General features: G+C 38.4%; 2 protein-coding genes across 2 annotated transcripts in view; both read left to right on the top strand.

The window, feature by feature from the left end:
* Nucleotides 1-9,583, top strand: part of myo5c (myosin VC) — a 33,336-nt gene extending 23,753 nt beyond the window's left edge. Inside the window, 1 exon segment of the mRNA XM_032550558.1 lies at nt 8,935-9,583. Within this exon segment, the coding sequence (XP_032406449.1) occupies nt 8,935-9,087 (153 nt within the window). The 3' untranslated portion in view covers nt 9,088-9,583.
* A 768-nt stretch (nt 9,584-10,351) lies between these two features.
* On the top strand, nt 10,352-15,614 carry gnb5a (guanine nucleotide binding protein (G protein), beta 5a). The gene is given in 12 exon segments (XM_032550798.1): nt 10,352-10,745; nt 12,352-12,488; nt 12,625-12,666; nt 13,579-13,655; nt 13,736-13,868; nt 14,689-14,832; nt 14,923-15,014; nt 15,113-15,161; nt 15,241-15,337; nt 15,440-15,516; nt 15,518-15,559; nt 15,561-15,614. Coding segments are annotated over 12 exon segments (1,080 nt in total). The 5' UTR covers nt 10,352-10,609.
* Nucleotides 15,615-16,498: the final 884 nt, after the last annotated feature.

The following is a 16,498-nucleotide window of genomic DNA, read 5'->3' on the forward strand; positions in this document are numbered from 1 at the left end:
AAAGATTTGAGTACTCTGGTTTTCACATTGTCGCTGAAGACAATGTAAAACACAGTGATGTTTCAGCAGAGAGCTCATCTGAAGATGAAAGATTTGAGTACTCTGGTTTTCACATTGTCGCTGAAGACAATGTAAAACACAGTGATGTTTCAGCAGAGAGCTCATCTGAAGATGAAAGATTTGAGTACTCTGGATTTGACATTATTGCTGAAGACAATGTGAAACACAGTGATGTTTCTACACAGAGCTCATCTGAAGATGAAGGATTTAAGTACTCTGGTTTTGACATTGTCGCAGAAGACAATGTAAATGACGATGGAATTTCAGAAGAATTCAAAGAGGAAAAGACAGGAAAGTACTTGGGTTTTGACATTTTTCCTGAAGGTCAGAAGGACATTGATGCTTCCTCTAAAGTTGAGGAAGTTGCCATCAATACGCATTTGACAGTTAACACATCTGGAGACATTGCTGCTTTGGAAAGCGTCTGTCTTCCTGATATCAAAATGGAGCTGGGATTCGAAATCTACTCTGGGGACACAGAAATGAACATTGATGACACCCCAGAATACTTTGACGATTTTGTTGAACAAATGGCTATGAAAGAAAGCTGTAACAGCAAGGAAAGTCTGATGAATTTTGAAAAAGTCTTTGAAAATCCATCAACAGAAGAAACCGCTTCAGTTGATGCAAACTCAATGGGTGAAATTAAAAATTACACAGACCACTTTGAGAACCTGGACACTAAAGATATGGATGATTCACCTAAGGAAGTTGACTCTGGAAGCAGAAATGCTGCAAATGTTGTGTCACATATTGATGAAGTGTCTGAGTATTCTTCATCAGAAGAATGGTCTTCAGATGAAGAAAGCTCTATAGATGACACTGAAATTGACCCTGACCATTACGATAGCATTTACGCTAAGGACGTTGATGCTTCCACTAAGGATGAAGAAGTTTGTTCTGGAAGCCCAAATGCAGAGGATATGTGGACTGATTTTGGAGAAGTGTATAAGTTTTCTTCTTCAGAGGAATCGTCTTCTGAAGAAGAAAACTCAGAAGATGGAAATCAGAATGACACCGATGATTTAGACGTCATGGATGTAAATATTTACCCAGGAATGTACTTTTGCAAATTCTCCAACTCCTTTTTTAACAGCTGGATGAATGCCACAACACAAAGCACCATGAACTTGACTATTATCAGAAGGTTTGTGGCTCAGTATCCTGAGGAGATTTCGGAACTTTTTGCAGAGACACCATTGTTTGCGAGGTGTTTCTTTACAGCAATGTACCATCCAGGAAGAGACTTTCCTCCACATGAAATCTTTGCTGTTCAGAATGAACTCGTTGAAACTCTGAAAATTAAGGATGTAAAACATCAGGACAAGCCAGGAGTCCTTTTGTTTTACATGTTGCACTATCTGGCCCAGTGTGACATCTACACCAACTCTAAGCTGTATACAACTGACTACTGTGAACAATGTCAGAAGTGTTCACGAATTATTCGCAACCTTGGTCCTGTCATTCCTCTGCCAAAGGAACAACAAAATGACACCACATCAACACTTCTGGAGAATTATTGGAGTGGAATGTCAGAAAGTTGCGACACCTGCAAGTCCAACAAGAAGAGGGATTGCTTTTTTAATGAAACTGATGTGATGACCCTGATTCTGCCATGGCCAGACAGTCCAGACGATATCAGACATCCTGTGATACCTGACCCAGTTCTTGACGTTCCTGTGAAAAATGGAACTCAGTTATATCATCTGTCCTCCGTCATTTGCCGGAGACAGGAAACTACTTCTGACACCAGTAACTTTTATACATATCTGGTGTGTGGAGAACTGGTGTTTAAGGCGGAGGATGAGCGGGTATCACTGGAGAATATCGACTGTGGAGCTGACGTTTGCAGCAATGGGTTTATCTACATCTACGAAAAAGCCACAGAAGGACAGGATGAATACAGTGTAGGGCTCAAAGTGACAACTGACCAACAACAAAGATAGTGCTTTATACACATTTTGGAGGAAGTGGGTGGAACATGGCCCACACAGAGTGGGACATGTCCCTGCCTCCATTGTCAAGGAGTCTGGGACATGTCCAAGGATTATTATGGGCAACGCTAGATCAGCTCGACATTTAGGAGGAATTATAATGGGACATTTGGGAGGAATTAATATGGGACATTTTTGAGGAATTATAATGAGACATTTGGGAAGAAATAATATGGGACATTTGGGAGGAATTATAATGGGACATTTGGGAGGAATTAATATGGGACATTTGGGAGGAATTATAATGGGACATTTGGGAGGAATTATAATGAGACATTTGGGAAGAAATAATAAGCGACATTTGGGAGGAATTTTAATGGGACATTTGGGAGGATTTTTCCCAAATTTCCCATTATAATTCCTCCCAAATATCCCATATTAATTCCTTTGGGGGGATTTAATATGGGACATTTTTGAGGAATTATAATGGGACATTTTTGAGGAATTATAATGGGACATTTGGGAAGAAATAATATGCGACATTTGGGAGAAATTAATATGGGACATTTGGGAGGAATTATAATGGGACATTTGGAGGATTTTTCCCAAATTTCCCATTATAATTCCTCCCAAATGTCCCATATTAATTCCTTTGGGAGGATTTAATATGGGACATTTTTGAGGAATTAATACGGGATATTTGGGAGGAATTAATACGGGACATTTGGGAGGAATTAATACGGGACATTTCGGAGGAATTATAATGGGACATATGGGAGGAAATATAATGGGACATATGGGAGGATTTTCCCCAAATTTCCCATTATAATTCCTTCCAAATGTCCCATATTAATTCCTTTCAGAGGAATTAATATGGGACATTTGGGAGGAATTAATACGGGACATTTGGGAGGATTTTCCCCAAATTTCCCATTATAAGTACTTCCAAATGTCCCATATTAATTCCTTTCAGAGGAATTAATATGGGACATTTGGGAGGAATTAATACGGGACATTTGGGAGGATTTTCCCCAAATTTCCCATTATAAGTACTTCCAAATGTCCCATATTAATTCCTTTGGGAGGATTTAATATGGGACATTTGGTAGGATTTAATTTGGGAGGAATTATATTTTGACATTTGTGAGGAATTATCATGGGACATTTGGGAGGAATTTGAATGGGACATTTGGGAGGAATTATAATGGGACAAATGTGGTGGAACACGAGTTTTGCATCATGGATGTGCAGCCAACAGAGCTGCAGCAACAGCGTGATGCTATCATGTCCACAAGGACCAGGCTCTGTGAGGAATGTTTCCAGGACCTTGTTGGATCTACACCACAAAGGATTAAGGCAAAAATTTTCGTGGAAGGAAAAAGGGGGTTCAACCCAGTACTGGCAAGGTGTACCCAATAAAGTGGCCGGTGGTTGTACATACTAGTTTTTTGTTGTTGTTGTTGTTGTTGTTTTTGACAGGAAGCAGAGAAGAAATGGGCAAAGATAGAGAGAGAGGACATGCAGCAGTGATCTTAACATCAGAAATCAGAGCCCAGACGGTTGCATCAAGGATCCCAATATGTTTGTCTCACTTACAGGTTTCAGCTCATGAAAATTTTGTAAGGTCATACTATTAGGTTTCAAAAATCTTTCCTCCAGATAGGCTCGCCTCTTAAGGAGAGGCGGGTCTGCTACTTCCTCTGCATCAATACAGGTGGTACATTTCAAGCAAGAACCTGATTAACCCAAAGTGAGGCTGGAATAAGCTCACAGTGAAACTAAAGATGCTGGGTTGTTTTACTGGAATATTTAAATATTGTATATGAACAGTGCCAGCTTAGATGTGAATGATGTGAGCCGCTTACCAAATAAAAGACTTCACACTGTTTTCGGTTAGGAAAAATTTTAAGGGTTAGAATATTTGCTCTTAACACGGGTGACTGTCGCTGGATCCTGCATCCTCCTTCATCAAAACAAAAAATAACTCAGTTTATGTAATACCCACTCTAAACTCAGCAGATGGTCCTTGCTGCAAGCTGATGCTTATGATATATTCCCTGATAGAAATACTTTTAGATGCATCAGTCAAATGCAAAGCTTTGCATCTTATTTCCATCAGCTCCGAGAAAAGAATAAGACATGTGGCACTGTGTCTTATTCTTTTTGTTTTGTTATTGTGTCAAGAGATGCAAATACTTTGTGTTTTGCAGAAGGGGTTGCATGAATAAAGGCTGTCATTCACTCCTCTGTTCTTCCTGTTTCAGAGTTATTAGTTTTTGCTCACATTTTAACATCCATCCTTCGATGATCTTACATGTTTATCCCTGTTGGGGTCATGAGGGGTGCTGGTCCCTATCTCCAGCGGTCAATGGGCGAGAGGTGGGGTTCACCGTGGACAGGTCACCAGTCTGTCTCAGGGCAACACAGAGACAGACAGGATAAACAACTATGCACACACACACTCACACCTAAGGAGAACTTAGAGAGACAAGTCAGCCTGACAGGCAACCAAGCAGCTGCTAACTGCTCAACACATTTAAATATATTGACTTTATAGACAGACTGAACTTCAACGATTTAGTTATTAAAATAATAAACTGCATCTCTAACTACATCACTGTCAACAGTGTTCATAATTTAATGTGAAAAGAAACAATTAATTTCAACATAAAACAGTGGCTGAATAAAAACAGTTTTACCAGTCATTGGAAGTGGAAATATTCATTTCATAGGCGTGGAAGTGGCACAGGCTATGATGCAGCGTGTTGCAACACTGAATGATGCACCAGCTTCTGGTCAGCAGCTTTGAATCAATGACAAAATATAATAGCTGCTGAAGAAAAACAGCTTCTGCCTTTGTGTTTTGTTAATGTTTGTGTGATGTGGCCAGCTCATCTTCTCTTGATCCTTAAGAAGATGTTTTCTCCTCCCTTTAGTCTCTTACACTGAGCTGCTTCCTCTTCCTGATGCTGAGCTGCAGATTGTGCAACACCAAGCATCTTGTCTGTAGAACTTGATACTTTGTGCTTTTCCTCCACTTGTGTGAAACACTTTATCTGGACATACATACAGGTGGACTACAAATTGAATAAGTCCATGGAAATGAGCATATTTATGAGTAACTTTTTTGGAGAACACAGATTTAATTGAGATTTCCCTAGTGGGGTCATGAGGGGTGCTGGTGCCTATCTCCAGCTAACTTTTAAGGTGAGAGGCGAGAGAAAACCCTTTCCAGGGGTTCACCCTGGAGGTCGTCAGTCTGTCGCAGGGCAACACAGAGACAGACAGGACAAACACCTTGTGAATTTAAGTCAATAAATACAAAACTTAAATTTATGCATTTATTGACTTAAATTCACAAATTTAGATGTCTACGCATGCATTTTTAATTGACAGTAGTCTTATCTCATACATAACTCCTGGTGTTTCCATAGCAACTAAAACAAACAAGAACCTGACACAGGTCATTTGACATCATCATATCATCTATGTTCTCATCGATGATGTCATAAAGGTTCAAATGATTATTATTATCATTTGGAATACAAGAATTCTCAGTTTGCTTTTCAACGCCGTTGGAGGTACAACACTTTGATAGAGAGACGATTTCGGACAGTGATTTTAGAAACCATTTCAACTGCAGTCAAAATGATTTTAACTATCGGTTGGGGCCTTGGGTTTCTTGTCACGAAGGGAGTAGAGAAGTTGCTGGGATATCGGATAAAAGATGAAGACATTTCAGCAGAGAGCTCATCTGACGAAAGTGCAAAACACCTTGATTTTGACATTGTCGCCGAAGACAATGTAAAACAAAGTGATGTTTCAGCAGAGAGCTCATCTGAAGATGAACGACATAAGTACTTTGGATTTGAAGATTTCTTTGAAGACTGTGTAAAACACCGTCGTGTTTCAGCAGAGAGCTCATCTGAAGATGAAGGATTTAAGTACTCTGGTTTTGACATTATTGCAGAAGACAATGTGAAACACAGTGATGTTTCTACACAGAGCTCATCTGAAGATGAAGGATTTAAGTACTCTGGTTTTGACATTGTCGCCGAAGACAGTGTAAAAGACGATGGAATTTCAGAAGAATTCAAAGAGGATAAGACAGGAAAGTACTTGGGTTTTGACATTTTTCCTGAAGGTCAGAAGGACATTGATGCTTCCTCTAAAGTTGAGGAAGTTGCCATCAATACGCATTTGACAGTTAAAACATCTGGAGACATTGCTGCTTTGGAAAGCGTCTGTCTTCCTGATATCAAAATGGAGCTGGGATTCGAAATCTACTCTGGGGACACAGAAATGAACATTGATGACACCCCAGAATACTTTGACGATTTTGTTGAACAGATGGCTATGAAAGAAAGCTGTAACAGCAAGGAAAGTCTGATGAATTTTGAAAAAGTCTTTGAAAATCCATCAACAGAAGAAACCGCTTCAGTTGATGCAAACTCAATGGGTGAAATTAAAAATTACACAGACCACTTTGAGAACCTGGACACTAAAGATATGGATGATTCACCTAAGGAAGTTGACTCTGGAAGCAGAAATGCTGCAAATGTTGTGTCACATATTGATGAAGTGTCTGAGTATTCTTCATCAGAAGAATGGTCTTCAGATGAAGAAAGCTCTATAGATGACACTGAAATTGACCCTGACCATTACGATAGCATTTACGCTAAGGACGTTGATGCTTCCACTAAGGATGAAGAAGTTTGTTCTGGAAGCCCAAATGCAGAGGATATGTGGACTGATTTTGGAGAAGTGTATAAGTTTTCTTCTTCAGAGGAATCGTCTTCTGAAGAAGAAAACTCAGAAGATGGAAATCAGAATGACACCGATGATTTAGACGTCATGGATGTAAATATTTACCCCGGAATGTACTTTTGCAAATTCTCCAACTCCTTTTTTAACAGCTGGATGAATGCCACAACACAAAGTACCATGAACTTGACTATTATCAGAAGGTTTGTGGCTCAGTATCCTGAGGAGATTTCGGAACTTTTTGCAGAGACACCATTGTTTGCGAGGTGTTTCTTTACAGCAATGTACCATCCAGGAAGAGACTTTCCTCCACATGAAATGTTTGCTGTTCAGAATGAACTCGTTGAAACTCTGAAAATTAAGGATGTAAAACATCAGGACAAGCCAGGAGTCCTTTTGTTTTACATGTTGCACTATCTGGCCCAGTGTGACATCTACACCAACTCTAAGCTGTATACAACTGACTACTGTGAACAATGTCAGAAGTGTTCACGAATTATTCGCAACCTTGGTCCTGTCATTCCTCTGCCAAAGGAACAACAAAATGACACCACATCAACACTTCTGGAGAATTATTGGAGTGGAATGTCAGAAAGTTGCGACACCTGCAAGTCCAATAAAAAGAGGGATTGCTTTTTTAATGAAACTGATGTGATGACCCTGATTCTGCCATGGCCAGACAGTCCAGACGATATCAGACATCCTGTGATACCTGACCCAGTTCTTGACGTTCCTGTGAAAAATGGAACTCAGTTATATCATCTGTCCTCCGTCATTTGCCGGAGACAGGAAACTACTTCTGACACCAGTAACTTTTATACATATCTGGTGTGTGGAGAACTGGTGTTTAAGGCGGAGGATGAGCGGGTATCACTGGAGAATATCGACTGTGGAGCTGACGTTTGCAGCAATGGGTTTATCTACATCTACGAAAAAGCCACAGAAGGACAGGATGAATACAGTGTAGGGCTCAAAGTGACAACTGACCAACAACAAAGATAGTGCTTTAGATACATTTTGGAGGAAGTGGGTGGAACATGGCCCACACAGAGTGGGACATGTCCCTGCCTCCATTGTCAAGGAGTCTGGGACATGTCCAAGGATTATTATGGGCAACGCTAGATCAGCTCGACATTTAGGAGGAATTATAATGGGACATTTTTGAGGAATTATAATGAGACATTTGGGAAGAAATAATAAGCGACATTTGGGAGAAATTAATATGGGACATTTGGGAGGAATTTTAATGGGACATTTGGGAGGATTTTTTCCAAATTTCCCATTATAATTCCTCCCAAATATCCCATATTAATTCCTTTGGGAGGATTTAATATGGGACATTTTTGAGGGATTATAATGGGACATTTGGGAAGAAATAATATGCGACATTTGGGAGGAATTTCCCCAAATTTCCCCATTATAATTCCTTCCAAATGTCCCATATTAATTCCTATGGGAGGATTTAATATGGGACATTTTTGAGGAATTATAATGGGACATTTTTGAGGAATTATAATGGGACATTTGGGAGGAAATATAATGGGACATATGGGAGGATTTTCCCCAAATTTCCCATTATAAGTACTTCCAAATGTCCCATATTAATTCCTTTGGGAGGATTTAATATGGGACATTTGGGAGGATTTAATTTGGGAGGAATTATATTTTGACATTTGTGAGGAATTATCATAGGACATTTGGGAGGAATTTGAATGGGACATTTGGGAGGAATTATAATGGGACAAATGTGGTGGAACGCGAGTTTTGCATCATGGATGTGCAGCCAACAGAGCTGCAGCAACAGCGTGATGCTATCATGTCCACAAGGACCAGGCTCTGTGAGGAATGTTTCCAGGACCTTGTTGGATCTACACCACAAAGGATTAAGGCAAAAAAATTTTAAAAATGGAAAAAAAATTCTGACACAAAGGATCATAATTCATGCATGAAAGGGTTAAACTGATAGTGATAGTGAGATAACATGAGAAGCTAAATATTAATGGTAATACTAACACAGATGAAAGGAAGGGGAAAAAAATGCATATTTGTATTAATTCCCAAAGTACAATGTGAGTAGCACAGCTTTGTATTTATTTTTAATCTGGTTGATACTTCTGCATTGTTTTAGTTCCATACTCAGTTCGTTTCGTTGTTTGACCTCTTGTCTTTGTTGCAGTCCTTCCTTCAGGAATACGAAGGCGCCACGCAGCTGATGCTGGACACAGATTATCGCTTCCAGGTGACGTTTCCTTTCTGTCCGTCTTCGACAGCGTTAGAGTCTCTGCAGGTTCCCAGCAGCCTTCATCTGGAGTTCCTAACCAGGATCTGAGCCGTGAACCTTTCACTCCTCACGACTGAATTATGCTCACCTCGCACCTTACTGTAAATAAGACTTTTTTTAAAAAACAAATGTAGGAAGACAAAATGCTGGGCAAGATGCAGAATTTTAAATTTGTGTTTGTTCTGAACAGTTTTTTATTCAAATATTCCTGTAAATAAATGTTATATGACTTTTTAAACTACATATAAGGCAGTCTCTCGATGCAAAATTGTGACCAAGATTTATAAGTAATGTGGCTTTGACTTTTGTGTTAGAAAGTGTTTAGTTAATTTTATTGTTTAAAGTTTTTAGCATCATTCACCACTGAAGGAAAGAACTTATTTTATTGCTGTATTTCCAGATATAAATTAAAATGACCTACAATCGTTTCTGCTCTTCTCTTTGGTTTATTTTGGGTTAAACAAAGTCATTGTGGAGAAAGAGGTGAAAATATCTGTTCATTTGTTTCCTGTTTATTTTTCATTAAAATAAGGGATTGTGGGCATTGATGGTTTTATTGAAAATGTTATTTAGTGAATCATCAGGATGTCTTATTTTTACAATAATTTCTATTGAAGTGATTTGGTGTATTAAATTGGCAGCCCTTTGATAAACTGAGCAGCTTTCCTTTTAACTACTTAAAAAAGTAATAGACATATTTTGTTTCTAGCATGTTAATTTAGTTGTATTACTGTTTTCAGAATTATATTTTCATGTTATAAGAAAACACTTATAAAAAAAACTCTCAGGCTTCTCTGAGTTGTTCTAATCAATGTGTAAATATTTTTATTTAAACATTCAAACACTGAAATAAGAGTATGAAATAAAAAAAAAAGACAAAAGTCTGATCACTTTTCCAAAAGTGTACATAGTGTGTATTTAACATTTAAAAAGACATTACAGTATATCAGTGGAGAAAAACATCAAAATGTTATTTAAGAATGAGTCAGAATAGAGCAGGTTATTGTTCAAACAGAATGACTGACTAAACTAAGAAACCAACACGAATTAATTAACTAACATGTTAACAACTTGCAAAACAAATTTTAAAAATGAGATGAATATGGCAAGATATAAACCCTAAAAGAAAAGGGGAAAATGAAACACCTGTGGCATTTATAAACGCTTTAAACTGGTTTCAGCTTCTACTAAAAAAAACTATTTTATTGATTAGACTATTAAAAAAATTTTTTTTTTTTTGCTTTATCAATTTTATTTTGTAAAATTCTCCGTGTATCCTCTTGCCAACCGATCAGACGAGCATCGCTTTATTTCTCTGTCATGTTGGCAGAGTGAGGATGAATTATTTAGCAGCAGTGAAGTAAAGTGAGGTTGGATGGTGATGAGGATGCAGCCTCATCACCGGGATACAGCAACATCCTCCTCCTCCTCCTCTTCCTCCTCCTCCTCCTCCTCTTCCTCTTTCTGAAGGAGCATCTTCTGCCGCTGACGTCATGACAGCAGCATCAGCTGTTAGCTCCGCCGCTGTAAGCCTCTCCACTGGCCGTCGCTCCCCGCACAAAGGAAATATATGAGATCCCCTCTAATCCCTGAAATGGCGACACAGGAGGTTCAGCTGAACGAGACTCTGGCCCACCTGAAAACCGAGTCGGAGACGCTGAAGACCAAGCTGGAGGAGGAGAGGGCGAAGCTGCACGACGTCGAGCGTGAGTCCTGAAAATGGAGAGGCCTCCATGCGTTCGTCTCCCATCCTGCCTACTCACCGTCAGGGGGGGAAACGGGACATTTCTATCATTGTAGCCGCTCGGTTCGGCTCTTTAGCGCTCCGTTCACGGGTCGGTACAGATTATTGAGCTGATGAGGAACCAAAATGTTTGCTTCCCGATCGCTTTTATCGCTGATCCGTTCACTGATGTCACTGGTCTCTCATCAAAACACATAAAATGCTGTTTTTGCTATATGTTTATCGCATTCATTCTGCACTGAAGATGACTGGTGAAAAATTCTAAAATAAAAAATAAATATCTGACTTTAATCTCAGAATTCTGAATTTAATCTCGACCCCTTGAATACTTAAAAAAAAACAAAAAAAAACACTGAAATCCAACATATTAACGCTAGAAAGTGATTCCTCCTCCTGCACAATTTACATTTCTGTTAATGAAGATGGTTACCATCTGCATTAAAGTCAGACTTCTGGAAAAAAAATCATAAATTTAATTTTACTTTTCTCAGGATTCTGAGAAAAGTCAGAATTCACAGATTAAAGTCAGAACTGTGAGGAAATAAAGTTAAAATTATAATATAATATATAATTATATATTATATAATATATAATTATATTAAAGTCAGAATTCTGAGATAAAATTCAGAATTTTGACTGGGAAAAAAAAAAAAAATCTAGAATTCTGACCAAAAAAGGCAAAATTCTCTTTTTGCAATTAGGTGTATTAATGTGATGGGAGGGGAAGGAAAAGGAAATTTCAGCAAAAAACAATACTTGAAAAAACTAGGACATTTCCGAGTTTGATTAGTCAAAATGTGCAAAAAAAAAAAAAAAAACTCAGAAATTTTCTACAAAAAACACAGAAACTTTTGAGTTTCACAAATCTAAAATTTTAGAAATTCAGAAGCTTTCCATGATTTTCTAAAAAAAATTCTGAGATTAATCTCACAATTTCTGAAAATTTTCTAACAAATTTTCAAACTCCAAAATATCCTTGTTTTTTAATGAACATTTCTGAGGGTATTTTTGGTGGGAATTTACTCCCTTTTTTCTATCTGCTATGGTTCCAATACAGCATCGTAAAATCCTCTTCTGAATTTCTCTTTAGCAGAAACAAAGGTTATTTTCATTATGCCATAGTTTAATAACTAATATCCTAATATTGCAAGTACTAGCTGAAGCATTAATCCAGAGTCTTGTAAAATTGTTCTCACTTCTTGGAACTTTTTCTCCTTGAGATTTTGCTACATTTCAACCACAAAGTGTAACACAATACATAGTGTTTTATCCACAAATTTACAGCTAAAAGTGTGGAAATAAGAAAGCCAGAGGAAGTTCTGTTTGCAGTTTACCACAAGATATATATGATTAATGTAGTTTGCCCATAGAGAAACACGGTGGTGGCAGCATCATGCTGTAAGCAGGTTATAACTCAGCAGAAACAGGGAAGCACTGGAAGACGGATGGAGCTAAATAATGGAGATTCTTCGTCCTGCAGGGCGACAGCTCCAAACATTCAGGCAGTGACATGTTAAATGTGAAAAGTTTCATATTTTTGTAACAACTCGCTCTCTGTGTCGGTGCAGTTCACCAGGTGGCAGAGAAAGTGGAAGCCCTGGGTCAGTTCGTCATGAAAACCCGCAGGACTCTGAAGGGACATGGCAACAAAGTCCTGTGCATGGACTGGTGCAAGGACAAGAGGAGAATCGTCAGTTCCTCACAGGTCGGGTTTCTTTCTCCTGCTCTGCAGATTTTATCTGCTGCCCATTTTAAAACCAGTTTTTTATTCTTTACTTTTTTCTTGTTTGTTGAAGGAATGGATTTCCCACTTTCTAAATGTCTGTTGTCTTTTAATGCAGGATGGAAAAGTGATTGTATGGGATGCTTTCACCACTAACAAGGTAATTCCTGTATTCCAGCTCATGAAGCATTTTATGGTGCCTGTCGTATGGGTAGAAACAGATATTTATTTAAATGGATGAATTGACCGATTAATATTTATGTAAAAAGAAAACATTAAAGACACTCTTATTAGTGCATTCATTTTTTAAAAATTCATCATGTCAATAATGTGACCAAGAATTTATATTTTTCATGCTTATTGCGATCTGGAAAACACGTAAAACACCTTAAGACTGAGTAAGATCCCTGAAAATATCCCACCATGAGTTTTACCTAAATAAGTCGCCAATCATTTGAAAAATGTCTGCAAAGGAATCAAAGCACAAACATAATTGCTGTTTAATGCTTTAGTCTCACTTTATTTAGATGCAGGAGGTTGGGTTTTTTTTCCCCATATTACTACAAAAAGCTGTAGTTTCTTGTACTTTTAAATAAATTCGGTGCCTGTCTCTGACATCATATCGTTCACTATGTGCTTAAAAACAAGACAGAGTAACAGACTTGAAACACTTTCTACTGTAGACTATTGTTATCTGAAATAAGCTTTATGAAGAAACAGTAAATACATCCAAAGAACAAACCTAACAGGACCAGAGCAGAACATCATTCTCCTGTCGCAATATTTCTCAGATTCAATAAAGAAACATAAAAAAAACATTAAATCTCTGTTTATATGAAAGGAAATAACATAACAGATTAAAGAAAAATAAGGAAGGAAACACAACATTTAATAGCTAGGGTTAAAACTTGTCTACATTAAATCCAAATATTCTTCCTTTATGTATTTTGGAAGATGTTAATTACATCTTATATCCATGATCCTCGTCCTCTCTGTCCTGTTTTCATCATGCATGGCGATTCATCCCAGTCCGCGCCTCGCTCACGCTGCTTTGTGTTTTGATGTTCATTAGGAGCACGCTGTGACAATGCCTTGCACCTGGGTGATGGCCTGCGCCTACGCTCCATCTGGCTGCGCTGTAGCTTGTGGGTGAGTTTGCTACAACCCATGGCAATCTAGACCTGCTGCTCATTTACTGTTTGGTGAACTGGGCCTGTTTTCTGTCACAGAGGCCTGGATAATAAATGCTCTGTGTATCCTCTGTCCCTGGACAAGAATGAGAACTTGGCAGCGAAGAAGAAGTCGGTGGCGATGCACACGAATTACCTGTCTGCCTGTAGCTTCACCAACTCAGACATGCAGGTGATAATAAAAAAAAACAAAAAAAAACAGCAACATGACGTCCTAATTCTGTTAATGATTCACAGGAGCGTCAGTCCTGGTCACATGATGTTTCTCACAGCAAACACAAAGCAATAACAGCCATATGTTAAACAGCACCATCAAAAAGGACTTATATTTCATGAATGTTTCTATATTTTGTGATGTTACAGCCATCAAAGGTGAAGCATTGTATTGGGATTTTATATTTGTGGTGTACAACAAATGTGCAGTGGAAGAAAAAGATTGCAATATTTATAACCTCATGCAAAAATATCTGAAAATTGTTGCGTGCATTTGAGTATATATATATATACTTAAACATTTGCTGCAGTTAAAGCTGCAGGTCCTTGGGGTATTTGCACATCTATAAACTAAAGAGTTTGCACATTCTCATTCTCTTTTCTTTTTTGTTCATCTTTGAATATCAGTGTTCAGTTGCGTAGAGGCCATTCTGTAAAGGCCATATTTCTAGAGTCCAAATCTCTTAAGACCCTCCAGAGTTAACCTGGGCCTCTTCAATTCAATTCAGTTTCTGTTTAGTTTATTTAGTGGACACCATTTGCTTTTTAGGCTCCAACTGAAGAAAAATGGATTGTATTTGGTGATGTAAAAATAAACAGGTCTGTATTTTTCACATTGTCAGTTTTGCAACACTTTTCATACTTATGCACTCGTTTGTGTTGTTTTATCACATAAATCATATAAATAAAATACATTCAAGTTTATGGTTGTAGAAAATGTGAAATGGCTCAATAGGTGTGAATACAATTCTTCTTCCTCTTGTGTGCTTGTGTTGAAGATCCTGACGTCCAGCGGGGACGGGACATGTGCATTATGGGATGTGGAAAGCGGGCAGCTGCTGCAGAGTTTCCATGGCCACGCTGCAGACGTGCTCTGTCTGGACCTGGCCCCGTCTGAGACTGGAAACACGTTTGTTTCAGGGGTGAGGACTGCCTTCGCACCACTCTGTTTGCAGCTTGTTAACACTTGGAAAGCTTGTTTTTGTTCAATTATACCTCGACTCTCACGGCAGGGCTGTGATAAGAAGGCTAATGTGTGGGACATGCGTTCAGGACAGTGCATTCAGTCATTTGAAACTCATGAATCTGACATAAATAGCGTGCGGTACGTAACTGTCTTAATCCAGGCTCATTTTATTGTTTGATTTTCACTGTTAAAAAAGCTTTATAGTTTTATAATTTTCTCCCCTTGTTTTAAAATAGATACTATCCAAGTGGAGATGCTTTTGCATCTGGTTCAGATGATGCCACAGTAAGTACATCACTATAAAAATATGTAAAGTGGTTTATTTTTGTCCTCAAAAATTCAAATTTCCCCCGTTTTGTTTCAGTGCCGCCTGTACGACTTGAGGGCCGACAGAGAAGTTGCCATTTATTCCAAGGAGAGCATCATCTTTGGGGTCTCCAGTGTTGATTTCTCACTCAGTGGTATAAATTTCTTGCTCCAGATTCTGATGTCATCGGCACTGCCTGCAGTTACTGCTTCCAGAAACCACAAAATACGTTTGTGTCTGTGTATGACCTTTTAAGGTCGGCTACTGTTTGGCGGATATAACGACTACACCATAAACGTGTGGGACGTTTTGAAAGGAACTCGGGTCTCCATTCCTGTTTGGACATGAAAACCGGGTCAGCACTCTGCGCGTCTCTCCCCGATGGGACGGCCTTCTGCACAGGATCCTGGGATCACACTCTCCGGGTATGAAGGATGCCAGGTTTCGCTCTAGTTGATCATTTCTGCACTCTTTACCAACTTTCATCGACTATACCTGCTGTTTTGTTTCTGTTTTTGTTCCAGATTTGGGCCTAAACACGCTCCAGTGGAAACTACTGAAGGCACAAAGACGTTTCTGTTTGCTAGCGTACAATCAGCGAGATAGAACCTCGGTTTTGGTTGTACATAGGGCATATCAATAGAATTGTATATAATCTTGTCTTCTGGTCAGGGTAGATTTAAATATTTCTGAGATGTTAAACTAACTGGCACGCTTACATTACAATATGAAAATAGCACAGAAATATTTAATATGTTACAGAAAATATGAATGGTAGAGACTTGCATTGGCGTGGGGTAGAAGTGACACAATAAAGTATTGTATTGTGTGTGCCCACATAAAGGACTATATTTATTTGTTTTCTTCACTGGTGATAATGAAAGATGCAGTCTGAGGAGGAAAACCAAATAAATCTGACAGGGAAGGAGGAGAGTAGAATCTCTCCCTGCAGGGCTAGAATTGGAGAAAATAATTAATATTATTTAATACTTAATTCTAAAAAATTATTGAAAATACCCAGTGGGCAGTAGTGAAAAGTGACGCAAAATACAACAAGTAAAACTTGTGAAAAAAGTTTACTCATTAAAAAATGAGTAAACCGCATATTTTCAACAGCCTTCCAAATCTATACTGAAGTAAATAAATTACATTTATGATTACAGTTTATAATTTTGATTTAGTAATTTTGCAATAATAAACCAGGCGTTTTTTTTATTGTATGTTGTTCAGTGCTTCAAGACAGCTTCCCAGCATAAATATCCATAATAAACCACTTTCTTTCTTTCTTTTTTCAAGCACTCCAGCTTCTAATCCA

Source organism: Xiphophorus hellerii, chromosome 2, assembly GCF_003331165.1.
Source record: "Xiphophorus hellerii strain 12219 chromosome 2, Xiphophorus_hellerii-4.1, whole genome shotgun sequence".
In the NCBI taxonomy this organism is placed as follows: domain Eukaryota; kingdom Metazoa; phylum Chordata; class Actinopteri; order Cyprinodontiformes; family Poeciliidae; genus Xiphophorus; species Xiphophorus hellerii.